This window comes from Henckelia pumila, chromosome 4, assembly GCF_033568475.1.
Source record: "Henckelia pumila isolate YLH828 chromosome 4, ASM3356847v2, whole genome shotgun sequence".
Lineage (NCBI taxonomy): Eukaryota > Viridiplantae > Streptophyta > Magnoliopsida > Lamiales > Gesneriaceae > Henckelia > Henckelia pumila.
In genome coordinates, this window is record NC_133123.1 from 85,402,285 (window position 1) to 85,429,829 (window position 27,545).

Here is a 27,545-nt window from a genome sequence, read left to right on the forward strand (position 1 = left end):
TTGGCATCTCAAACTAAAAGTTATTCCATACATCAAACTCAAATTCATGCATTAAAAACATAACTTCTCCAGTTATTACATGAAATGCTAGTGTTGATCAACTACGCACCAGTCTATAACATGCAACATAAGACTCGCATAATCGATACAACATAAACAACGAAGTTCGAGATCTAAACATGTTCCAAAACAAATAGGTAGACATGCTGACACGACTTCTAAACCGAGTCTCACTACTAGCTCTCCCTCTTGTTGCTAACCAGGCCTTCGCTGACTTGGTCCTGCCCCACCTGTTGCCAAGTACACATACAAAACAAAGCAGCAGCCGGATAAACCAGTGAGAATGATAATCCCAGTAAAAACAACATATCAAGTAATACAACAATAAACATGCTTTCAAGACAACAACGAAATCAATAATGATGTAATGAAATGCATGTCTTTAAACCGGGATATCAAATCTGATAACGAGGGATTGCTGCTGTGCTTTTGGGATCCCGAGGGTGAGATTACGTAACGACTCACCAACTCACCCAATTGAGGTGGTGCCATGTATCCCACTCCTCTAGACTTTGAGCAACTATAATGAGTATGCTAGCACTAGGTGAAACGACTACGACCTAGGCCACTCAATCATAGTTCCCAAACGTCTAAACAAAAAGGGCGGTTCTGCCCGCTGAAAACAAGATTGGATCAAGATGAATGCATAACAGAAACATAAAACATAGCCATATAACAAAAGCTCAATCAAAACAACAAAACACAAGTTCCTCATGCTAGAACGAGTGTAGATGCAAGTATGTGATTTTAAGGGAAACTCGAGAACCAACTGTCCCGAGTATGCTATCCCGCTATCGATGTCTGATTTTACCTTTCAATGCAGTAGTTCCAACTTTGGATAAGCTACAACAAAAGGTTTAATCAACAACTAAGCAATCCAACAACAAAGGCAACGGTTCAAGGTAATCTTTTTACCGTTCTTTGTCCAATTCTCGACGACCAAATGCTGCTAACACAGGGCTTGACAACTCCAAACGAATCTGTTTAGATACAATCAAAGATCAATTACCATGATCGACTTACAAGCCAAGTTCAACAACTTCAAAAACGGTTCAAATCTCCAAAACTCAAACCGACGGCATAACGGCTATAACTGAACAAACCGACAACGCAGACAGCAGTTCAATAGCAATATAACCTCATAAAAATTCTAAGACAACCAAAACAAGGCAATCCCAACAAATCTCAAATCACAATTTTCGAAAATGGCTTCCAAAAATCATAATAATTCCGAACGTCGCTCAAATTCAAAACCGACAGATAATAGACGATCAGAACTCTGTAGAGAACAACATACTCGAATCTAGAACGATTCTAAAAACATCCAAAAACTAGAATGTATCTGATCGTAGAAAAACTTACGATATAACAGAGCTCTCACTGCAGTGATCGATAATCTGCCTTCAGAAATAATTTCTAACGGACGGATCGAGCTCAGACTGAAATCTAAAAGCTTGAAAAGGTGATGGGGCGTTTCAATGGAGGAGGAGCCGGCTAAGGAAGAAGATGAAGACTTTTCAATCTCAATTCTAAGTGTAGATAATATATAAAATCCAATAATTGCGTTTTAGTCCTTGAAAAATCCAAATTTTGCAAAAAGGACCCTGATCAAAATCAAGTCGGCTCGTGAACTCTGTAATCTCCGATTAACTCAAATAAACTCATTTAAGATAAAAACGGGGCTTTACAATTCTCCCCCACTAAGAAGAGATTTCGTCCTCGAAATCAACAAGAACCACAACTCATAAGATTGAATAAAGAACTAAAGACAGTAAGAAAAACTCACGTCATCCGAATAACTCCGGAAATCACTGTCTCATGTCAGATTCTTTCTCCCAAGTCGCTTCCTCGACGCCATGATGGATCCACTGCACTTTCACTACTGGAATCAACTTGGTTCTGAGTTGCTTTTCTTTTCGATCAAGGATCTGAATCGGTCGTTCAAAATAATAGCTCAGAGTCTCGTCTAACTCGGATTCATCAGGCTGAAGGATATGAGAAGGATCTGGATGATACTTTCGTAGCATAGAGACGTGAAAAACGTCGTGAATACCAGATAAAGACGGAGGAAGTGCAAGTCTGTAGGCAAGATCGCCTATCTTCTCGAGAATCTCGTACGGCCCGATGAATCTCGGAGATAACTTCTCTCTCTTACCAAATCTGACAGTGCCTCTGAAAGGTGAAATCTTCAGAAAGACTCGGTCTCCCTGATCAAAACTCAGAGGTCTACGCCTGACATTCGCATACTTCTCCTGTCTATCTTGAGCTGACTTCATTCTGGTCTGAATGATCTTAACCTGCTCTACCATATCTCTAAGCACATCCGGTCCCAAATCTGGTGACTCGGACAATTCATTCCAAAACAACGGAGATCGGCACTTCTTACTATACAAAGCCTCAAAATGCGCCATACCGATACTCGCTTGGAAGCTGTTGTTGTAAGAAAACTCGACAAGAGGCAAAGAATCCTGCCAACTAGTGCCAAAGTCTAGCACTACCGCTTGCAGCATATCCTCTAACGTCTGGATAGTCCGCTCTGACTGTCCATCGGTCTGAGGATGATAAGCTGTATTCAGATGCAATCGAGTACCAAGTGCCCCCTGAAGACTGTGCCAAAAGTGAGAAGTGAATCTAGGATCTCTGTCTGAAATGATCGACTTCGGCACACCATGCAATCTCACAACATTGCTAACGTACAACTCAGCCATCTGATCATGACGATACGTCATCCTGTACGGAATAAAACACGCAGACTTCGTCAATCGGTCGATCACTACCCAAATGACATCGCATCCTCGAACGGATCGTGGTAGCTTTGTGACAAAATCCATGGAAATGTGATCCCACTTCCATTCAGGAACAGATAGACTATGCAACAGACCTCCTGGTCGCTTCCGTTCTGCTTTTACTTGCTGACAGTTCAAACACCGAGATACAAACCTCGCAACATCGCTCTTCATTCTCTTCCACCAGAACTGGTTCTTCAGGCCGTTGTACATCTTACGACCTCCAGGATGAATACTGAACTGACTGCAATGAGCCTCTCGGAGAATACGCTGTCTCAACTCCGCAACATCAGGCACAACAATACGGTTATTCACATACAGTACATCATCTCTAACCTGGAATTCAGACTGATGCCCAGATCTGACTTTCTCTACTAAAACCTGAATGCTCGGCTCAGACTTCTGTGCTTCTCTGATTGCAACAAACAACTCAGGTTCGGCTTGAATAGAAAACACTCTGATAGTCTCCCTATCTGTTTCAAACTCTAAACCAGAAGTGCAACAATCATCGATCAACTGAGAAACACCAATAGTAGAAAGAGATAAAGAACATAGCTTTCGGCTCAAGGAATCTGCAACTGCATTCGACTTTCCCGGATAATACTTGATTTCACAGTCGAAATCCTTCAACAGATCTAACCATCTTCTCTGTCTCATATTCAGCTCCGACTGAGAAAACAAATACTTAAGACTCTTATGGTCAGAAAAGATCTCGAAAGACTCACCATAAAGATAGTGACGCCAGATCTTCAGAGCAAAGACGATCGCAGCTAGTTCAAGATCATGAACCGTATAACGAGTCTCGTGCGGTTTTAGCTGCCTCGATGCATAGGCTATCACATGCTTATGCTGCATAAGAACACAACCCAAGACTCGGTTAGAAGCATCACAATAGACTGTGAAACCTCCAGTACCCTTCGGAATAGAAAGAATTGGAGCACTGGTCAGTCTCCTCTTCAGATCAACAAAGCTAGCCTCACAATCTGGAGTCCAAACAAAAGGCGCATTCTTCTGGGTCAGCTGGATAATTGGCTTGGCAATAGACGAGAAACCCTCGATGAAACGACGGTAATAACCAGCTAAACCCATGAAGCTTCGGATCTTCGGCACTGAAGTAGGTCTAGGTCAATTCATAACCGCTTCAATCTTGCTCGGATCGACAGAAATCCCATCTTCAGAAATAATATGACCGAGGAAACAACTCGATCCAACCAGAATTCACATTTAGACAGCTTGGCAAACAACTGCTCAACTCGCAAAATCTGCAGTACGGTCCTCAAGTGCTCTGCATGGTCAGTACGGTTCTTCGAGTAGATAAGAATATCATCGATAAAGATAATGACGAACTCATCTAAATAACGCTGAAAGATACGGTTCATCAAACCCATAAAAACCACTGGAGCGTTAGTCAAACCGAACGGCATGACTATAAACTCAAAATGACCATACCTCGTTTTGAATGCGGTCTTAGGAACGTCTTCCTCTCGCACTCTCAACTGGTGATAACCTGACCTCAGATCAATCTTAGAGTAGACAGAAGAACCCTGCAGTTGATCAAAAAGGTCATCAATTCGGGGTAAAGGATACCTGTTCTTAACTGTAGCCTGATTCAATTGGCGGTAGTCGATACAGAGCCGCATAGAACCATCCTTCTTCCGAACAAAAAGCACAGGAGCACCCCAAGGCGATACACTAGGTCTGATGTATCCCTTGTCAATCAAATCCTCAAGCTGTTCCTTCAACTCTCTCAATTCAATAAGTGCCATACGATAAGGGGCTTTTGAAATAGGTTGAGTACCTGGCACTAAGTCAATACTGAATTCGATTTCTCGAATAGGTGGCAAACCAGGAACCTCTTCCGGGAACACATCAGCAAATTCTCTAACCACCGGTAAATCTACCAAAGCTGGGCTAGATTTCAGTACATCAACTGCATACACTAAATTTCCTTCTGCACCTTTCTCTAGTAAACGAGTCATAGATAACACTGAAATCAAAGGAATTCTAGATCGAGAACCCTTACCAAAGAATTTCCACTCTTCTGCCATTTCAGGTCTGAACCTGACAACTTTCAGAAAACAATCGACTGTTGCCATGTACTTGGTTAAAGCATCTATACCGACAATACAATCAAAATCTGACATTCCAAGTACGATACAGTCGAATTCTAACAAATTTCCTTCAAAACACAGTTCACAGTTCCTGACTAATCTGACAGAAACAATTCCTCCACCCAAAGGTGAAGTAACAGCTACTACTGTAGGCAACAACTCAGTAGGCAAAGCATGCAATAACACAAATTCTCAGAGATAAAGGAATGGGAAGCACCTGTATCTATCAAAACATGAGCAAAATGACCAAAAATCGAACAGTTACCTGCTATAACATCATCAGGTGCCGCCTGAGCCTGATCCTCTGTCAAGGCAAAAACTCATGCCTGCTGTCTCGAAGGCTAGTTCGCACTAGAATTACCTCCCTGTCTGTTCTGCTGCTGAGGCTGGAAAGAGTGCACTGCAGACGACTGCCTCTCTGGCTGAACTGCAGGTCTAGATGAACTCCCACTCTGAGCTCTATCTCTGTTACGCTGAGGGCGCACCTTAGAGAAGTGTCCCGGTTGCTGACAGTTGTTACAATTACCGAAGACTCCCACACACTGATCCGATGAGTGTCTTCCCCCACACTTGCTGCAGTACATGGCTGAAGATCCAGAACTCTGTCCTGAACCGAATTGCTTCGAACCACTGGAACTAGAAGAACTGGTCCCCTGCCTCTTGAACTGTTTACCTCTTGCTTTGTACTGATCCTTTCTGTTTCCCCCACTACTACCACCTTCATACCTCTGCTGCTGGTTCTGATGCTGCGGTGGCTGATTCTGATACTGAGATGGTGGGTTCTGATACTGCCTCTGTTGCTGAGGTGCTACCTGGTTACCTCTTTGCCTCCACAATCCTGCTTCTACTCCCTTTGCGTGATTCATGGCATCCGCAAAGTTGTTAGGCCTGTTGGTATTTATCAACGTGAAGACGTCGGGGTTCAAACCATTAATGAACTTATCTGCCTTAACTTCTTCATCTCCGGCAATTAGCGGTGAAAAACACAACAGACTATCGAACTTAGCCACGTACTCTTCAATGTTCAGATTCCCTTGCCTCAGGTTGGCAAACTCTGCTCCCTTATCTATTCGATACGAGATAGGGAAAAACCGCTTATAAAATTCAGATTTAAAAAGAGTCCAAGTAACTTCCGTACCTCTACTCTCCATTGCTTTCTTTGTCATGATCCACCAGCTCTTGTTGGAAAACGCGGCGATCAGATCAATCAGGATTAATACCCGGTGCAGCGGAAGTTTAAAATTTTTATATGGAAAAATTCCATAATGGGTATCAACCTTACGATTAAATTGTGTGTGTGTAAAAATTAAATAACGATTATAAATTTTTACCTCCAATCTCGAAGCGAGATTATGGACACCAACAGATTGCTCTGCTCTTGTTGTATATCCCTGGAACTGATGGACGAACTGTTCTTCAATCAGGTCCACGAACGGATATTTAATCCCTCTGATAGATTGCACTAGAAAATCTATCAAAAGTTTCTACGAAGAGAATTAACGAATTTGATCCGTTAAACCAGACTGTAATTCAAAATTCACAGACTGGATTTTACCGAGCAGAGGGGAAAAGGGGGCGGCCACTTCAGAGGAAAAATACTAGGGTTTTTCGAAAATTTTGTGACCTGTTGTGTGTAATTTCTGTACTGCAATAACTTATTTATAATGTAGGCCACTAACAGCTTAGGGCCCATTAGTCATAAGTTCAAGCCCGACAAGCAAAGCCCGCATGTTCAGAAATTAATATAAAATTCATCATGACTCCGATTGATAAACCGATTTCACCAATGTGCACAGAAACCATTTCTGCACCTTTTAAAGTCAAGATAAATTTTTCTGAATCCGAATTCAGTGGTTTCCAAAAATGCCCATCCCTATGTCATTTTAGGAAATCTCACTCCTCTACTCATAATTAAGAAGTCCAACTTCTTTGTTCATTAAATTTAACTCTTTAAATTTAACTATCTCAACGGGGATTAAAAATTCATTACTCTGTGTGACCCTCAATGGTTCAGGGATACAGCTAGCCGTGGGCTCACAACTCCTTGTGACTCGGAACAACAATTTCCGACTTGCCCATCGAATCATGGTAAGAGCGCCTAGCAACATCGCCCCATGATTCCCTAGGTATCACTGATGGTGCCTACAAGAACCAATAGATTTTGGTTAGCGTACAGTACGGTCCCTTCATCCATATATCCCGATCGAATCAACAACCATTGGTATATCGAGAGTCGTTCGAGATTCGATAACTATGCAATACATCTTGAAGATCAAATAGTGACATCGCATGTGTTACTAAGAAACCATTTCTTAAAACACATCATGTACTCTGGCCAGAGATTCGTCACACTAATATCTCCTCAGATCGCATAGGATATCCACACTCGCAAGTATGTGGTGAATCCTTGACAACAAAGCATCGACTCCTATATGTGTCGTAACTGTACCCAATCCCGACACCTAATGACCCCAATAGAGTCGGTAAACGAGTCAAAGCACAGTACTAGCATATAGAGTCTCAATGATGTTTCAAGTAGTAAGGACTAATGGTGTACAACCAAAACCGCGGACTATATCCACTCGATAAGTGATAACCACTTGGAAAGTCCGGATAGGGTAGTTCGATCATTCATCGTATGAATATCCATTTGCATGCTTCGAACATCTCTATGTTCCTTACCAATGAAACGTGGTACTCTGCATCGCAAATGCTAGTCTCAAACTCGAGCGATCCTTATCCTTATTATCGGACGGCTCAATCGACTAGGAACAATTTAGAATATACAGTGACTATAAGATGTGTTTCATGATAGACATCTCCATGTTCTACCACATCTTACATACACTATAGTATATTCAAGGTCTTTATCAAAACAACAATATTATATCACAATATAACAATATGAAGAAAGATAAAGTCATTGCCATTAATAAAAGTGTAAATTATATCAAACAAAAGATTGTTTATACAAAGAGTCATCAAAGCCCTTAGCCACAAGTTGGCTCACCGGGCACCTACTCTTTCAGCTCTTAGCAACCCCACGTAGCTGATGAATGACTAACCTGATTCTGCGGTCATCCGTGTAATCAATGGAATTGAACAGCTGATCAATATCATCCAACCAACTCTCGCAGTCAACTGGATTTTCTGAACCCATCAATAACGGCGGATTGAACGACTGAAACCTCTTCAGCAAGGTTTCCATAGGCGTTGCTGAAGCATCAAACTGATCAACTTCAGTGCAAGCTTGCTCAGTCGCAGGGATAACTGGTGGTGTGTTTCTGTTTATCACTCGACGAGGACCCATCTGATAATCAAAGGTTAGGACACGAGATATCTCAATCGCTACAATCAGTGCCCTTACAACCGCTTGGAATACCGGATACCAGTCGATAACAGAAACAGTTATATCTCAAGTAGATCATGCTTTATAAATTAAATCACATAACCATGTAATTCAATAATTCTCAATAATAAAGCATGCTCGCATGGAATTAAGTACACAGTTAAAATAATTCAAACACATGCGAGGAGCCAATACACGCAGACTTGATCTACCCGCTCACTCTAGTTCAACCAAGAATCTTAACGCTCTGATACCACTTAATGTGAGACCTCGTTTCTAAACAACTAATCTCGGCTTAAACAACAATTAAGCATACAAGATCCAAGACCAAAGTGAGAAAGAAATTTTTTTTTTTTAAAGGGGGGTGCGCTCGGGCGGGCAAAAACTGCCGCTCGAGCGCGCCCTAAACTCCAGCGCTGCTGGATTACTCAAACTGGGGTGCGCTCGGGCTGCTAAAAACTGCAGCTCGGGCGCCCCCCCCCCCCCCCCCCCCTGCAGCAGAAACAGAACAGAGCAGAAAAGCTTGGCATCTCAAACTAAAAGTTATTCCATACATCAAACTCAAATTCATGCATTAAAAACATAACTTCTCCAGTTATTACATGAAATGCTAGTGTTGATCAACTACGCACCAGTTTATAACATGCAACATAAGACTCGCATAATCGATACAACTTAAACAACGAAGTTCGAGATCTAAACATGTTCCATGTAGTGGCCCGTATCCAAAACTAATGAGTAATGAGTAATTAAATCGTATAATCATGTCGGGATTAAGTAAAACATGATTAAAGAAATTCCAGAAGGGTTAACGGATTCCAGAAATTGATCCAGGACACTCGAAAATGGCTTAGAGGGTTTCATGACTCGAGTGGGATCGGAACCACCGATCCAGGATCGGAGCCTCCGATCTTGGTGAGTTCGGAACCACATCGGAAGCAGGGAGATCGGAACGTCCGATCAGGATCGGAGCTTCCGATGGCTGTCGGTGACAGGTGTGTGGTTGCATGTGGACCGAATTGACACGTAGCGAACGGAACTTCCGATCGGGGAACGGAGCTTCCGATCTAAACGAACGGAGCTTCCGATCGAGGAACGGAGCTTCCGATCGATGCCTATAAATATGAGGTCCGAGCTCCTCATTTCTTGCCAATTTCGAGTTCCTCTCCTTCGCCTAGTAGCTCTATTTTAGGGCTTTGGGTACTCTTATTTTAGAGTTGGAGTAGAGAATATATTTTAGCATAGTCAGACAGTGTCTGACATAGTAGCTGAGCAGTACTCATTTAGCGGAGCAGTGCTCGAGACTGTGGAGCTGCAGCAGGGGTGTGCCCCTAGTTGCGGGATAGTCGCCATCAGTGGGCTGACGACGGACGCAGGTATAGCTATGGTCTCCTTAAATTATTTAGGAGTATGCAATAGCTTAGTTAAGGCTTTTAGCGCTTATTGAATGATGCATGGGTATTTGCATTGTAGACTTGATGATAGGCTTGGAACCTAGAGTGGGACTACTAGGACTGCCTTAGAAAGGTACGTAAGTACTGACTGAGATTGCCAGCGGATATGCATGCTTATATGTTGCATTTATGTATTTGCATGTTATTATTGTTATGCGGCATGTGCATATCATCTTGTGCCTGTACATCTGTATATCTTTCGAGATGAGCCAGTTAGGGTTGCTCAGCCCTGTTAGGACGTTTGATATTGAGTACCCTTAGGTACTGATATCTAGAGGACTCCGCGGTCCGCGTCCGGGATTTGGGAATGAGTGGTCGCACACAGTGGTTAGCTACCCCGATGTGACGAGCTTATATTCCAGGCGCCAGTCTGAGCAGTTTGTATACAGTTATCCCAGATATGGATACCCTGTCATTTGCATGCATCATATTTGTATGTTTATCCGTATTTGCGTATTGAGCTTAGAGCTCACGTTCAGTATTTTCTGTATATCTGGACACCCTATTCGACGGGGCAGATTTAGGTGCAGGGTTTGAGCACCAGGAGCTTGGAGAAATCAGTGACCTTGAAGACAGCAGGATTAGCTGTAGGTTTTATTTAAAGTTATTCGATTGGGTTGTATGATCGAATCTGTTTAACCGGTTGTATTCCGCCGGTCTTTTTATATTTAAGTCTTCCGCAGCGATGTTATTTAATGCATGTTTTATTATGCTCTTATCTCTGATTAGGTAGTGGATCCGGGATGGGTCGCTACATTTATTGGTATCAGAGCAATGCATGCAAGGGACTTAGGAAATTGATAATAAGACTTCTTGATTATCCTTGTAGGATTGATTGAGGCCCAGCGAAAGAAGATTTGGTTCTTCATTGCCGAGGTTTGCGACATAAGTCTTTACTATAAGGAATGCAACAGTGATGAGAACACCAGTAGTAGCATATCGATAGATAGACTGACTGCTGTGGACAGTTCATCATTCGATGCATTGGGATGTTGATCGAGGAATATATGCATTCCAGCCAAGGAAGACTGGAAGAGAAGATCGAGTATATCGCGTCAGATACCTCTGAGGGCTTTTTGGAACGAATGGTGTTTAATAATCCATGTGGTTCCAGTCCTCGAATATTCTCCACTCGTAGTTGGAGAGATTGTCAAATAGATCTTTACCAGGGAATGCTTCGAGTGCCTAAGGCATGGCAGGTTCCTAGCGTAAGGTCTGTAAACTCATGCAGAACATGGTTTTGCCGGTATGCTTGCATTGATGCTTTTGTTAGGCATACGGGAAACTTCATGTTCAAAAGCATGATTCGGATACAAGAAGAACGCTGATGGTAGATCGCGAGCAAAAGAAATCGACCGACATGCACTGACGCAGAGCATAGCTGGTTAGCTATTACGTGCCATTTCTCCGGAGTTCTTCGCGGGAGGACATGTAGAGAGACTTGGACGAGAGTATGCTTGTATCGATGCGTGTGTCGATGGGAAGCTTCATGCTCAAGGAACGAAGACAAGATTTGATGATTTTAAATACTGTATTGTTGTAGTTGTAAACAGTATTTCAGTTGTAATAAATCGTCAGAATGTGGTTGTATCAGTTCAAGTTATTGGATGTACATTTGTTGTATGTTGAATACTGTATGTATTACATGGGATTGTAATAAAGGAAATTGTACATAACTTGAAGTAATGATACATGTTTTATTTATTCAGCAATTCGTGATTGATTGCAAGTAATTTTATAAAGTTTGGCTTGGAATTAGTTGATTGGTAATCAACTAGGTTAGCTCATGGATTTTGGGTAAGCCAGCGGTAACGAATTGAAGTGTGGTTAGTCTAGGTGTTTTCCTAGGATTGACCTATTTAGTCATTTGACTGGGTTAGTGCCATTGATGAGGTGATTCATCTGGGGGCATGGGATTATTGATCTTGTTTTGGAATTTTGAGTTTCGTTCTAGGTGATTTCCGTAGATCAATAACTTGATTAACCTTCATAGGTTGAGACTTCGTGATGATGGGATTTCATCGGGATACCAAGTCGAGTATATATATACCGAGAGTTGTGGACTATGACCATGACTAGACATGATGGAGCGCGACCCTATGCCAATGTTACTCTGGGAGTCTTTCGTACTTTGGAGAATGTCTGGAAGCCTTCGTGCTTCAGGATTGGCGGTGGGAAGGCTACTAGTCTAGAGTTGTGGTAACAGTCACAACGGGGTATGAATTTGGATTAGTTGCCTTGGTTAGGTATCAGTGGTTTAGATATCGTCTGACTGTCGTCAGAGATATTGGCTGGTTAAGTATCTGTGGTTTAGATATCGTCTGACTGTCGTCAGAGATGTTTCTTTGGATTTTGTCATAAGGACCAGTCTTGGAGGGATTTCCTTGACAAGTGCGTACTCTGAGCAGATAGTTTTAGACTATTGGTTGCTGCTAGACTAGTGGATCTAGTCGGTGTTTGGATGCTCTGTTGATAGGGGCTAACTAGGAGTTTGGTTTGTGAACTTCCTATAACGTTTGACTCGAGGATTAGTATTTCTTTCAGCATTGATGGTTTCCTTCAGTGATAGATTATATCCGATGCTAAGGATTGTACATGACGATTTGAGGCGTGAGGATAGCGTGATTTATGCCAGTGTACACTTGGTGGTGATTTCAGGTGGGACACCGCGGCAAGCAACCTCAGTCTTGATTTGTTGCAGTCTTAGCAAGAGATATAATTATCAGGAGTATGTTCAACGATAGTTGAAATCATTCGGACTTGTATTGCGGCTTGAGTTGAACAAGTCCTTATGATCATCTTGGATGAAGATAGACAGTGGATAGTATGTCTAGACTGGTGCAGGTTTAGCACTAGTGACTACTTGTAACTGTTGTCTGAATCTGTCAAAGATGAGTGATTGAATTAGCTGTGATTCTTTTGATTTCAAGTATTTGGAATCTGCGGACGTGTGGCATTGAGATCATTGATAGTGATCGGCCATGGGATTTTTCTTTGATCTGTGATTGTCTGATTAGAATTTGTATCGTCAGGCATAACAAGAGCTACAGTAGATCAACTTGATTGATAAGAATATTCCAATTGGTACTGATTGGGATATAGTGAATCAAGAAGTGCTGGAATAGTACTTAAGTATGGTATGCTATGATATAGCGATTCAAGTGCATTTAAGAAATTCTTTAGTCGCTAAGGAATCTCCAGGGATGCGGGAATCGAGACTTTTGGATTCTGCGGATCACGAAAGTGGTCATTAGTTTTCTTTTGCGATCGTAGTTGTTGGTAACGTTGCTTTGGCTACCAGTGACGGATTTTGATCTGAACATTGCTTGGTTTTAGCAATGATTTATTCAGTTGCGGAAAAAGGATTCAGTGATTGTTCCAGGGTTTTCAGTGAACGAATTTTGGAGACTGCTAGTCGGAATGATCAGCTTGGGTGCTTCCAGCAGATTTCTCAAGAGTTGTTCTTGAGCGGTAATTCGACAAGTGCTTTTGGATTTCAATGAGCATTAGCATGATAGCATTAGTTGTTTCATGGGATGAGACAACAGCTGAGACTTGTGTTTCTGAGTCTGGCAGGATTGTTGTCACTGATATCACAGTGCGTTCTGATATGCTGTGTCATTGAAAGGATTTGATAACGTAATTGCCATCCGTATTGATAGATTCTGTGCGGGATCGCGGTAAATCAGTTTGGTTATCCCCGCTAGGGAGCCAAGGGTTTGGTTATCTGGAACAGGATTAACCGGAATCGTTTTCGTTGATACTATCTCTAGTTCTGATATGGAAGTAAACATCTGATTGAGAATACTGCTGAGGATGGTGTGGTCCATCTGGGAGCTTCAGCATGATGTTAGTGAATTTCGAGACGACGACCTCGAAGAATGCTTTTAGACAAGAAATTGTGTATAAGGATCTTATCACAATTGGGGTTAGTAATCTTTGTTTGCTAGTTGTTGTTCTTTGGGAACATTTGTTGGCCAATGGCAGGGTGAGTACTGAAAGTACATACTATGATGCCAGGAATTGTCAGGATTTTGTTGTTATCCATGGCAGGATGACTAATGTAATCGAGTAGATGCTATCTACGATGGCGAGATTCGGATCAAGGTTTATCGCAATTATTCTAAGGATTTCAAATGGTTAGAGTCGCGTGCAGTGGTGCGATTGCTCTGCGAGCGGGTGGCCGGTAGCTGCCATTTCTATTCGCATAAGGTACTGTTTTGGAAAATATATTTTATCCTTCGTGATAAAAATTAACTCACACGAGTTCTTGGAAAAAGGATATCTAGGATTTGACCGAGAGTTGAATCTAGGTCGATTGTTTAGGGCTTTTCGATAACATCAAGAGATGAGATGTTACCGTTAGACCAGTGAGATACAATGTGTTGTATCTTGTTCTCTAGTTGGACTGCGATGGAGTTCGTACATATCTATAGATAACTGCTGATTAATTACTATCTTAGCAAGGGTGTCATTGCTAAGATTTGTAGGCAGTGTGACTGATTAAATGGGCAATTTGGACCGAAGGTGCCGTGTTGTTGAGGTTATCGATGGATAACTGACGGTAGCCAATAGTGTTACACTATTTTATCAAGGATTGGGTCTGTCGAAGGTTATTCGACCCAATATTTGGAACCGGAACTATTACTGAATTGGACAAGTGGTTTGTACTATATTCCGAGGTTTACCTTAGATTTTGAGGACGAAATCCTTTTAAGGTGGTGGGAATGTAGTGGCCCGTATCCAAAACTAATGAGTAATGAGTAATTAAATCGTATAATCATGTCGGGATTAAGTAAAACATGATTAAGGAAATTCCAGAAGGGTTAACGGATTCCAGAAATGGATCCAGGACACTCGAAAATGGCTTAGAGGGTTTCATGACTCGAGTGGGATCGGAACCACCGATCCAGGATCGGAGCCTCCGATCTTGGTGAGTTCGGAACCACATCGGAAGCAGGGAGATCGGAACGTTCGATCAGGATCGGAGCTTCCGATGGCTGTCGGTGACAGGTGTGTGGTTGCATGTGGACCGAATTGACACGTAGCGAACGGAACTTCCGATCGGGGAACGGAGCTTCCGATCTAAACGAACGGAGCTTCCGATCGAGGAACGGAGCTTCCGATCGATGCCTATAAATATGAGGTCCGAGCTCCTCATTTCTTGCCAATTTCGAGTTCCTCTCCTTCGCCTAGTAGCTCTATTTTAGGGCTTTGGGTACTCTTATTTTAGAGTTGGAGTAGATAATATATTTTAGCATAGTCAGACAGTGTCTGACATAGTAGCTGAGCAGTACTCGTTTAGCGGAGCAGTGCTCGAGACTGTGGAGCTGCAGCAGTGGTGTGCCCCTAGTTGCGGGATAGTCGCCATCAGTGGGCTGACGACGGACGCAGGTATAGCTATGGTCTCCTTAAATTATTTAGGAGTATGCAATAGCTTAGTTAAGGCTTTTAGCGCTTATTGAATGATGCATGGGTATTTGCATTGTAGACTTGATGATAGGCTTGGAACCTAGAGTGGGACTACTAGGACTGCCTTAGAAAGGTACGTAAGTACTGACTGAGATTGCCAGCGGATATGCATGCTTATATGTTGCATTTATGTGTTTGCATGTTATTATTGTTATGCGGCATGTGCATATCATCTTGTGCCTGTACATCTGTATATCTTTCGAGATGAGCCAGTTAGGGTTGCTCAGCCCTGTTAGGACGTTTGATATTGAGTACCCTTAGGTACTGATATCTAGAGGACTCCGCGGTCCGCGTCCGGGATTTGGGAATGAGTGGTCGCACACAGTGGTTAGCTACCCCGATGTGACGAGCTTATATTCCAGGCGCCAGTCTGAGCAGTTTGTATACAGTTATCCCAGATATGGATACCCTGTCATTTGCATGCATCATATTTGTATGTTTATCCGTATTTGCGTATTGAGCTTAGAGCTCACGTTCAGTCTTTTCTGTATATCTGGACACCCTATTCGACGGGGCAGATTTAGGTGCAGGGTTTGAGCACCAGGAGCTTGGAGAAATCAGTGACCTTGAAGACAGCAGGATTAGCTGTAGGTTTTATTTAAAGTTATTCGATTGGGTTGTATGATCGAATCTGTTTAATCGGTTGTATTCCGCCGGTCTTTTTATATTTAAGTCTTCCGCAGCGATGTTATTTAATGCATGTTTTATTATGCTCTTATCTCTGATTAGGTAGTGGATCCGGGATGGGTCGCTACATTCCAAAACAAATAGGTAGACATGCTGACACGACTTCTAAACCGAGTCTCACTACTAGCTCTCCCTCTTGTTGCTAACCAGGTCTTCGCTGACTTGGTCCTGCCCCACCTGTTGCCAAGTACACATACAAAACAAAGCAGCAGCCGGATAAACCGGTGAGAATGATAATCCCAGTAAAAACAACATATCAAGTAATACAACAATAAACATGCTTTCAAGACAACAACGAAATCAATAACGATGTAATGAAATGCATGTCTTTAAACCGGGATATCAAATCTGATAACGAGGGATTGCTGCTGTGCTTTTGGGATCCCGAGGGTGAGATTACGTAACGACTCACCGACTCACCCAATTGAGGTGGTGTCATGTATCCCACTCCTCTAGACTTTGAGCAACTATAATGAGTATGCTAGCACTAGGTGAAACGACTACGACCTAGGCCACTCAATCATAGTTCCCAAACGTCTAAACAAAAAGGGCGGTTCTGCCCGCTGAAAACAAGATTGGATCAAGATGAATGCATAACAGAAACATAAAACATAGCCATATAACAAAAGCTCAATCAAAACAACAAAACACAAGTTCCTCATGCTAGAACGAGTGTAGATGCAAGTATGTGATTTTAAGAGAAACTCGAGAACCAACTGTCCCGAGTATGCTATCCCGCTATCGATGTCTGATTTTACCTTTCAATGCAGTAGTTCCAACTTTGGATAAGCTACAACAAAAGGTTTAATCAACAACTAAGCAATCCAACAACAAAGGCAACGGTTCAAGGTAATCTCTTTACCGTTCTTCGTCCAATTCTCGACGAACAAATGCTGCTAACATAGGGCTTGAAAACTCCAAACGAATCTGTTCAGATACAATCAAAGATCAATTACCATGATCGACTTACAAGCTAAGTTCAACAACTTCAAAAACGGTTCAAATCTCCAAAACTCAAACCGACGGCATAACGGCTATAACTGAACAAACCGACAACGCAGACAGCAGTTCAATAGCGATATAACCTCATAAAAATTCTAAGACAACCAAAACAAGGCAATCCCAACAAATCTCAAATCACAATTTTCGAAAATGGCTTCCAAAAATCATAACAATTCCGAACGTTGCTCAAATTCAAAATCGACAGATAATAGACGATCAGAACTCTGTAGAGAACAACATACTCGAATCTAGAACGATTCTAACAACATCCAAAAACTAGAATGTATCTGATCGTAGAAAAACTTACGATATAACAGAGCTCTCACTGCAGTGATCGATAATCTGCCTTCAGAAGTAATTTCTAACGGACGGATCGAGCTCAGACTGAAATCTAAAATCTTGAAAAGGTGATGGGGCGTTTCAATGGAGGAGGAGCCGGCTAAGGAAGAAGATGAAGACTTTTCAATCTAAATTCTAAGTGTAGATAATATATAAAATCCAATAATTGCGTTTTAGTCCTTGAAAAATCCAAATTTTGCAAAAAGGACCCTGATCAAAATCAAGTCGGCTCGTGAACTCTGTAATCCCCGATTAACTCAAATAAACTCATTTAAGATAAAAACGGGGCGTTACAAATTCAAAAATTTCGTGAAACTAATATGGATTAACAGCGACATCGCCAAGAACGTAACCCTAGAATTTGGGGATAAAATGGTTAACAAATGAGATTAGAAAAAAAATACTAAAAAACACACAAATAACAATGACTAATTCCAAATATTCCTGAAATGAGTATGGGTTAACAAAAAATTTTCGAGATGCAAACCTTTTTTTGATTTTCGATCGGCAGGAATATTTGTCGTAATCTCTTGCTTTTCAAATCTCAATTTTTTCTTAACCTTCTTGGGTTGAGAAAATTTTTTTACGGTGCAACTTTCTGAAACGATGTCGGAAGATGACGAGAATGAACTCAAGGAGAGGATGACGGTGAGAAGAAGGGTCGAGAAGGAAATAGAGATCCGGTAAAAAATGAGGAAATCGAGTTTATTATTATTTATGTATGTATTCATAAGGTATATACCGTTTAAAAATAATATAATTTATGTGTATAATATATTTGGGGAGTTTGAAATAATAAAATAATGAATAAGGTAGTGAAAAGTGATTTTTACTAACATGAAGACTGTGCACAAACATGAGTTTGGGTTTGAGTATTTAATGGGAATTTACTGTTATTTAAGAGTCCGATTTCTTAAATTGGAATTAGACACCTGGAATCTGAATCTCAGCCATAGGAGTGACAATAGAATGTATAAAAATTTACCGAACTACTTACTACATTGTGACTTGGACAAGGACGACGACCAAAGAATTAATGCTCCGCTCCTTCGTAGTACAACTGTATTAATAAATAAAATTAATTCTCGTGATCTAAAACTTCCAATTCTGGGAAAAACAAAAAAGAAAAAAGAAAAAGAAAAAGATAATTTTAAACCCCATGTAAGATCCAGCTGTAGGAGGAGCTCTGGAAAGAATACCAGAATCCATTCAATCTGAGAAGCGAATTCCACATGAAGAACCACCATTTCTTCAGCAGTGACGAGGAGCAGAATGCGGCGCAGAACCCATCTTTCTGTTGGTGGAGGACGGCCGATGATTTCGATGAGAATGGGCGTTTCAAGGTTGAGATCTCGGACCCGTCCATGTTGACTCCGAGGCTTAAAGTTCTGAGAGAAATGGAGAGGCTGGCTTTCGTATCCGGTGAAGGGATGGACGATTTCAGGCACAAGCTGATGACTTACAGGGCTGGAGATTTCTGGGTGCCGATTGGGGGAATCAAGAAAGAGGACATGGATGTGCCCAAGGTTGTCACCGTTCTGCTGACTGGGATGGCGGGTTCTGGCAAAAGCTCTCTGGTCAACTTGATGTACAGTGTTCTTGGGAGATCTGGTCTCATCCCTTTTGCTCAGACCTCGGGTATGTCAAAATTCTCCATTCATTTGGTGGCCTGCCTGGGAGATCTGGTCTCCTTACCTGAAAATTTGTCTTTGGAAGTGGTTCTTTGTAGTGTTTAATTTACATTTCTTGGTATAAATTTGTCAAAAGGTAATAATTTTACCCAAATATGCATCTTCATACAAGTCACGAGGATGGAAATTAACTTGATTTTCAATGTTTACTGTTTAGAGGGTCAGATGATGAACGTTAGATATGGAATTTAATTTTGTAGGTGGATCAAGGATTTTGGATTCATTTGATTTTTTTAATGTGATCTTTAGCGGATTAGATGAAATTTGGATATGAGTTTTTTGTTTTCAAACGAATTTATTCATCCACGTCAGGTGGATAATAGTATACAATAAAGAAAATTTCTTTTTCATTAAAAATATAATGAAAAGGATTAACTAAAAGTTTCGTCTTGTCAGACTTTTTTTGTTGAATCATGGGATTTTGAACATGATGATCAGGAGAATCTTCCAACTACACTACAATGTACCTCGAAGAGCACAACGTTTTGCGGTCACCAAGAAATGGGTTTTGCGTCTTCGACACGAGGGGTTTAGTGCAAGACCTGATGGAAGAAGGCTTGAAAGAGGTTTCGGGTTGGATGGCCGACGGTCTTCGCCATAACCAGCCTTGTTTTCGACAAGAAGACGAAAAGGTCAAGGGAATTGGCGGATCGATGGGGATAACTAGTTCAAGATATGTTAAGAGAAAGGTCAACTGTGTGATGGTTGTGGCTGACCTATCCCTTATCAGCAAAGCTTTCGAAAGTAGTGATCTGAACTCAATTAATGCCTTGAGGGATCTTTACAATTTGCCATCTGTTAAAAGTGCTAGTAAGTTTATACTTTTAGTTTCTTTTTGCTGGGATCATCGTTTTTCCCCAGTTGGATTTCAGCTTTAAGAATTGCTATAAGTTGTGGGGTCTCTTGGGTTAATGGGAAATCCCTAAATAGGCTGGCAAAAACGTTCTAACATCTAGATGAGAAAACTTTCGTCCTATGATTATGTTAATTTCTATTTTTTATGTAATCTGAAACCCATTGATATATTATATCCGAATATCATTCCAAAAACATGCTAAAGCCCAGTGAAACGCCATCAAGCTTCTTGTTCCCACGACTAATTGGCTTGTTCTTCCCCCTCTGCAGACGAGAACCCGATCTTGATCTTAACACATGGAGACACCCTAAATGCAGAAGATAGGATCAACGGGAGGCTAAAGATATGCGAATATTTGGGGATACACGAAACTACTGGTGCATATGACATACCGTGTTTGACGGAACAAGGAATCTTGGTCGAGGAATCAGACCCCGTTACTGCATTTGCCTTAACCGAAGCTGTTTACAGGGCTTTGCTTCAATCTGACAGAACCCATCTTCCAAAGATGAAGTTCTTGGATTATATCATCTTGGTTTTCTTTTGGATAATGTGGTGCACTGCCTCATTCTTTGCGGTTCTTGCACGCTTGTTCTCTAAATTTGGCCATCACCAGACGAAACTTAAACTATGACTGGATGTTGAAAAGTACGCGTCGGTTTGTGGTTGTGCAACAGGTTCGAATAATATGCGCTTCATTGCATATTCGTTTGATGCACTTTTGATCAGACAACTTGCTCTTGGTTCTTGAATGTCAATTTGTAAGATATTCTGTTTTCTTTTGTTGATTTATTTATATATTTATGATCATTATTGTAAAATTATTTTTTTTGGCCTTTTTGTAAGTTTTATTGATGTTGGTTTTTACTTTCATTGTTGTGGATGCTTTTGGCACGTGCAAGCTGCAACCTGTAATGTTAGTAAAAGGTTGATAATTTCTCGTGAGCCCAACTCGGCAGATTGTAGTTAAATTACGTGTGTATGACATTGTAGGACCCGTTTGATTTGCCCTGTTTTTATTTTATTCTTTTATAAATTGCATACTTTTGTCATTACCTTTCGTTTTGGGATTTAATATTGAGTGTCCTAAAACATCATTCTACAATCATGTTAATAAAACAAACAAGTATATTTTGGAAGAGTCAATCTGATTTAGATTTAGATTTGTAATGAAAACTAATACTGTTAGCACACAAAAATAAATAAAGTGGGGTGTTGCGGGCGTGCCAGGCTCGATTGTGCCAAATAATAAAATAAAAATGAAAATATGATCTAACTTCTATACCAAGCTGAATGTGATTCTCGGTTTCATCGTCGATCTCAATTTCACCGATTATATGCCAAAAACCACAATAAATTATAGAGAAAAAGTTCTAATAACAAACGAAACATTGACTTTGTTACTACAAACTTGAAATGACAAATTTTTGCCATAAAAAACAGAAAAAATATGCTACTGTGTAGTTCAAGGAACCAACAAAAAGTGCTTGACATATGCACTGAAAATTCTGGAAATATTAAGAAGATGATGAAGACTTCGAAAATATGGAGAAAAATGTTGAAGAATTCGAGAGCTTTTGGAGCTTGAAATTTTGCAGTGAATGTTTGATCGTGTGTCTTCTGAATTGTGCCTGCCGATTGTTTTTGCTTCAAATTTTTGGCAAATACCCACTACTTCCAACCTCTCATCATGGGCCACCTCCTTCCCTACTATGCCATGATTTGAATTTTGACTTGGTATTAATTCCTAACTTTCTTTCCAATTCACCCGCTATAAATTTAAAGCTTAAACTTCCATTTTCTTAATGGGCTAAACTGACTGGGTTGTATGATATTCAGGAACTGGGCCAAGAAACTCATTCAATTTTGGGTTGGAAAATTATTTTATTTTTGGGCTAAACAAATTTCCCTCATAGTCTGATGGCCCAATGGGCCATCAAGCCTGGATTATGAACCTCAATATTTTCTGGGCTTTCTTTGGAAGATTGGAGCTCAATGAACACTAATGAACTGGGTGGTCAGACATTGAGAACCATCGTGGCCCACTATGGATTTTGTTGATTATTACTCTCTGTGAAGTAATTCCAATGCACCTTAGCACAAAAGTGGCCAGTGACCTACTTTTTATTTATTTATTTACAAAAGTACGAAGTCATATTTTGGCTTAATATTTACAAATATGGCCTTTACAGCCATCTACATTGATTTTGGTTCTTGATCTTCTCGCATGCTGGGAACATACTATTTCAAATATTCGTCATTAATGCATCGTTTGTGTAGTTTCCCTTGAATACTTGCCAGCCAGTAAGCTTTTACTTCGAGTACTCGATGAACTTTGAAAGATCCTTCCCAATTTGGAGACCACTACCAAGTTCTCTGTCTTTTGTTCCTATGGGTAATATAGCCTTCCAAACCAGATCCCCTTCGTGAAACGACTTTCGTTTCACCCTCTTGTTATAACTCCGAGCCACCTTCTTTTTTTAGATCATGAGAATGTTAAGAGCTTACATTCTCATATCATCAAGATCCTCTAACTCTGTAATCATGGACTCGTTGTAAAGTTCTGGAATCAAGTGGTTTTGCATGGCCACTCTTAGAGAATGGACCATGATCTCCATGAGTAACACAACTTCATGTCCAAAAGCCAATGCAAAAGGACTTACCCCATTTGCATTTTTTTTAGGTTCTATATGCCCATAGTGTTTCAGACAATAACCTAGGTCAATCTCTTGGATTATCCTCCATCATTTTCTGTAGAATTTTGATCAAACCCTTATTAGAAGCCTCCCCTTTTCCATTGGCTTGAGGATAATATGAAGAGAAATAATGTAGCTTGATGCCATAGTCAGTTGAAAAATCATTCACTTCAGATCCCACAAACATCATTCCTTGGTCTGTAATGATAGACTTTGGGATGCCAAATCGATGTATGATGTGTTCTTTAATAAAATCGATCACATCTTTTTGTTCCACTTTCGTCAAAGGTATTGACTCAATCCATTTGGTAAAGAAATCCATGGCCACAATAATAAAAATATGGCCCTTTTGATGATGATGGATAAATTTTACCAATTAGGTCCATGGCCCATCCCCGAAATGAACACGACTTTACAATTGCATACATTTCATCTGCAGGAACCCGTTGAGTTGAATATTGCCATGCTTTTGGAAAGGTTGATGTAGTAACCCGAATCAAGAATTATTAATTAAATGATAATTAATCAAGTAACCACATTTAGAGTTGGCAAAACATGGTTAAGGATTTTCCAATTGGGATTAAGGGATTTAAAATCGGATTTAGGACATTCGTAAATGTCCTCGAAGGTTCCAAGTGATTGGGTGGATCCGAACCCTCGGATCGGACCATCCGAAGATGTAGAGTTCAGAGGCTCTGATTAAGTTCGGAAGGGGGCAAGATCGGAAGATCCAAACTATTGAGAGTTCGAAAGCTAGAATTGAGTTCGGAAGCTTGGTGAGATCGGATGATCCAATATAGGAGATCGGACGATCCGAACCTAAGCCAGGACAAGTGGTCGGTTGCATGTAATTGGTTGGACACTTGGGTATAGATCGGACCATCCAAATGTAGAGATCGGACGAACCAAATTCAAGTTGCCAGGTGTCCAAGTGGGAGTGACGTTAAGGACAGGGGCGGAGCTTATTAAGACCCAGTGTGGGCACTTGCCTACAGTGGGCCCAAAAAAAAAGGTGATATATGGTCTAGTTTTCTATTCAGCCCACACTACTTAATTTTTTTAAAAAAATCGTGAATCTCACTACTTATTTGGATTGACCCAAATTTTGTTTTCTTAACAATTCCAATTCCACCTTGCACAAGTCTTCTTCTGCGACGATAAAAGTCGGGACCTTTCTGATTTTGAATCGACCGCTGCTCTCTTGTCTCATCCTTCAAAGATCGTCGTCATTCATCTGGGGCCAGAGATGCCATGATTTTTCTGCTTTTCTTCTAGATTGGTCTCCATATTTAGGTATGTAAAAATATAAATAGGCTAATAATTTTGTTGGTGATGAGATATTAGGTTTCAATTGAAATTCTTATTTATTTTTTAATTGAACTTTTAAATTAGATGTTAATTATGGAGAATTGAGAATTGAGAATTGAGAATGATGAGTAATCGTGATTCACATGAGGGCCATTGAAATTTGAAATTTTAGCATTCTTTTTTTTTCGATACATTGAGTTGGGTTTTTATTTTGCTTTTGTTTTTTGAATTTTGATACATTTATTGTTTGGTTTGTTTGTTGAAACAATGTTGGTTTTTAGTAATAGATCAATTGATCAAAAGAAAGTTGTTTTTTTTTTGTGTTGGTTTTATTACTAATTATTTTGTTGCATTGGCATATAATTTGTTTAATTTCATTGTATGAGTTCACTCTAAACATTTATAATTTTTTTTATTTCGTTATGAAATCAATATATCTACAATGCATAGATTTTATAAAAGAAAAGATCCAGAACCGGGAATACAAAGCAGTGGAGATATTACAGTGGTTAAAGAATTTGATTTCTCACAACTACCGGCAGATCCTGGATTAAGGACTCCAATTTGTGCTTATAATGTCAACATTAGGGATCAAGTTCGAATGACATATTTTCAAAAAGGTCCATGTCAACCATCAGGCTATGAATTCCCAAAACGAAAATTTGGAGTAAGCCAATGGAGACGGTTCAATCCTTCATGGTTTAAGGAATTTGGTGATTGGTTAGAGTATATTATAGAAAAAGATGCCGTGTATTGTTTGTATTGCTATCTGTTCAAGGAAAATAAGGGAAAAAAAGCAGGAGGGGAAACTTTTGTTAGTGAAGGATTCGTAAATTGGAAGTGTAAATACAAGTTAAATATTTATGTTGGCCAGCATGACAGTGAACATCATAAAGCCCGAATGAATTGTGAAGCTTTGATGAATCAAGATGAGCACATTCAATCAATTTTTCACAAATATTCAAAGCAAATGTGGAATGATTATCGCATCCCTCTCAATGATTCGATTGATTGTATTAGAGTTTTGTTGCGGCAAAGGCTTTCATTTCGGGGTCATGACGAAACTAAAAATTCTCTTAATCCAGGTAACTTTCTTATCCAACTGGAATTTTTGGGTGCTCATAATAAATATATTAATGATGTAATATTGAAAAATGCTCCTAAAAATTTCAAGTTAACATCCCCTAATATTTAGAAAGAAATAGTGAGTGTTTGTGCCACTGAAACGATTAATATTATTATCAGAGATGTTGGTGATTCATTGTTCTCATTGTTCTCTATTTTAGTTGATGAATCTTGTGATGTGTCAACAAAGGATCAAATGTCAGTTGTCATCCGTTATGTGGATAGTAGTGGACACGTAAAGGAACTTTTTATTGGGATTGAACATGTTTCTAGTACTACTGCATTCTCACTTAAGGCCGCAATTGATAAAATGTTCTCTAGATATAATTTGAGCATATCTAAGTTGAGAGGACAAGGGTTTGATGGAGCAAGTAATATGCAGGGTAAATTTTAATGGTCTAAAAGCACTCATTTTAAAGGAGAACCCAAGTGCATTTTACATACATTTTTTTGCTCATCAACTACAGCTAGCTCTTATAGTTCTGGCCAAGAAAAATCTTTCGATTTCTAATTTTTTTCGTGTTGTTGGTGATGTGATAAATGTTGTTGGAGCATCTTGAAAACGGTCAGATCTTCTTTGAGAGAAACATTCATATTTTATTGTGGATGCATTGGAGAGGGGTGAGATTTCAAGTGGTCGGGGCCTTAATCAAGAAACTTCCCATCAACGTGCCGGGGATACACGTTGGGGGTCACATTACTATTCTTTGACAAGCTTGATTTCTATGTTCTCCGCTGTCAGTGATGTGCTTGAAATAATTTTGAAAGATGATTCTAGTTCTCCTGATCAAAAAACTGAGGCATTTAATTTATTAGAGTCAATACTTTCATTTGATTTTGCATTCAATCTCCACTTGATGAAACAAATTTTAGGAATTTCAAGTGAATTGTCAATAGCATTGCAAAAAAAGGATCAGGATATTGTGAATGCAATGGAATTGGTACAATTATGCAAACACCAACTTCAAAGTATCAGAGATGATGGTTGGGATTCATTTTTAGAAAAGGTTTACCGATTTTGTGAGAAAAATTACATTGATGTTCTCAAAATAGATGATATGTTCACACATTGGGCACCACGTGGTCGTCCTCATCGTATCCACCTGAAGTGACAAATTAGCATCACTATCGTGTGGATTTATTCTATGGTGTCATTGATATGCAACTTCAAGAGTTAAATGATCGTTTCTCAGAGGCAGGTATGGAGTTTCTCATTTGTGAAGCTTGTTTGTGTCTACAAAACTCATTTTTGGCTTTTGAGAAGAAAAAATTGATGCAAATAGCTGAGTTTTATCCACAAGATTTTTCAAGATTTGATCTCCTCATGCTTGACGATCAACTTGAAACTTCATATGTGATATGAGTTCTAACAAAGAATTTCAAAGATTAAAAGGACTTGGTGAACTTTCAGAGAAGTTAGTCGTGTCAAAGAAAAATATGGTTTACCCGTTGGTTTATAAGCTTTTGACATTGACATTATTCTACCAGTTGCGACTGCGACTGCGGCTGTCGAGAGAGTGTTTTCTGCCATGAGAATTGTTAAAGACAGGTTATGTGGGGACCCGGGTTGCTAATCTCATCTTAGGGCAATAAATGATTAATTAACAATTAATCAAAAAATACATGAATAATAGATCAAGAGCTAAAAAATTTTTTTTATTTTTTTTTAACAAGAAGGCCCCTCGCTCGATCGGGTAAATGTTACCGATCGAGCGAGCATAAAATTGCAGCTCTCGGTCTGAATCCATTTTGGCCTCGCTCGATCGGTGGAAATCACCCGATCGAGCGAGCCCAAAAGCTCGATACTCTGTTTTTGCAAACACAGGCCGCGCTCGATCCGTGGACTTTACCCGATCGAGCGGGCACCCTGTCCAGAAAATTACAATGCAACTTTGCTGTACACTTTGATTCCAAATCACATACAAACTTTATATAAACTTCTAAACATGCTTCTAGATAATTTACATGCATTCAAACTAATATCAAGTGATCTAGAATACATGAATTCTCAAGTATAAATCAATACTTGGCAAAAACAACATATACAAATATTCTTGCTTTCTAACATGTTTACCAAATCATAAATACATGTCTTCTGCTTAAAACCCGAATCACCACATGCTATCTCTCTTCTCAAGCTATCCAAGCCAACACTAGCTTGATCATGCCCCAAACTGATGCAATGCACACATACAAACAAAGCAACAGCCGGATAACTTCGGTGAGAATAAATCTCAGTATGAAAGACATGCATATACTGTAACTCCCCACTGTATCAAGACGGGTCTTTCCAGCGTGCTTATGTCCTCACTCACACGCACCCTGAGAAACTTTCCAGGGGGTCACTCATCCTATAATTGCCCCAAGTCAAGCACGCTTAACTATGGAGTTCTTATGTGATGAGCTTCCGAAAAGAAGATGCACCTTCTTGATATGAATAGTACATATGAAATATTTTAAGCTCTCCTCAACCATGTAGTCCCATACCTACACAGTCTCAGAATCCCTCTCATTCCGGCACGGGATCGGTTCATTCATGTCTCCCTCCGCCTAGAATCCTACCAGAAGCCGCTCATTGTCCGTGCAACCTCTTGACACCGGCGATCACT

At 40.2% G+C, this 27,545-nt stretch overlaps 2 protein-coding genes across 2 annotated transcripts; both read left to right on the top strand.

The window, feature by feature from the left end:
- Positions 1-18,335: 18,335 nt before the first annotated feature.
- LOC140865558 (uncharacterized) lies at positions 18,336-20,674 on the top strand. Its single transcript, XM_073270236.1, has 3 exons — positions 18,336-18,898; positions 19,390-19,761; positions 20,077-20,674. Exons 1-3 carry the CDS (start codon positions 18,493-18,495, stop codon positions 20,439-20,441), a joined length of 1,143 nt encoding a protein of 380 aa, XP_073126337.1. The 5' UTR covers positions 18,336-18,492; the 3' UTR covers positions 20,442-20,674.
- Positions 20,675-24,253: 3,579 nt separating this feature from the next.
- On the top strand, positions 24,254-26,510 carry LOC140861358 (uncharacterized). The gene is made up of 3 exons (XM_073264373.1): positions 24,254-24,896; positions 25,098-25,319; positions 26,425-26,510. The coding sequence occupies exons 1-3, from the start codon at positions 24,254-24,256 to the stop codon at positions 26,508-26,510; spliced, it is 951 nt and encodes a 316-aa protein (XP_073120474.1).
- Positions 26,511-27,545: the final 1,035 nt, after the last annotated feature.

Coding starts and splice junctions, on each gene's coding strand:
- LOC140865558 (XM_073270236.1), top strand. CDS start 18,493: ATGAAGAACCACCATTTCTTCAGCAGTGACGAGGAGCAGAATGCGGCG. Junction 18,899..19,389: donor CCCTTTTGCTCAGACCTCGG/GTATGTCAAAAT, acceptor CATGATGATCAG/GAGAATCTTCCAACTACACT. Junction 19,762..20,076: donor GCCATCTGTTAAAAGTGCTA/GTAAGTTTATAC, acceptor CCCCCTCTGCAG/ACGAGAACCCGATCTTGATC.
- LOC140861358 (XM_073264373.1), top strand. CDS start 24,254: ATGCATAGATTTTATAAAAGAAAAGATCCAGAACCGGGAATACAAAGC. Junction 24,897..25,097: donor TAAAAATTCTCTTAATCCAG/GTAACTTTCTTA, acceptor TCTCTATTTTAG/TTGATGAATCTTGTGATGTG. Junction 25,320..26,424: donor TGGAGCAAGTAATATGCAGG/GTAAATTTTAAT, acceptor TTATTCTACCAG/TTGCGACTGCGACTGCGGCT.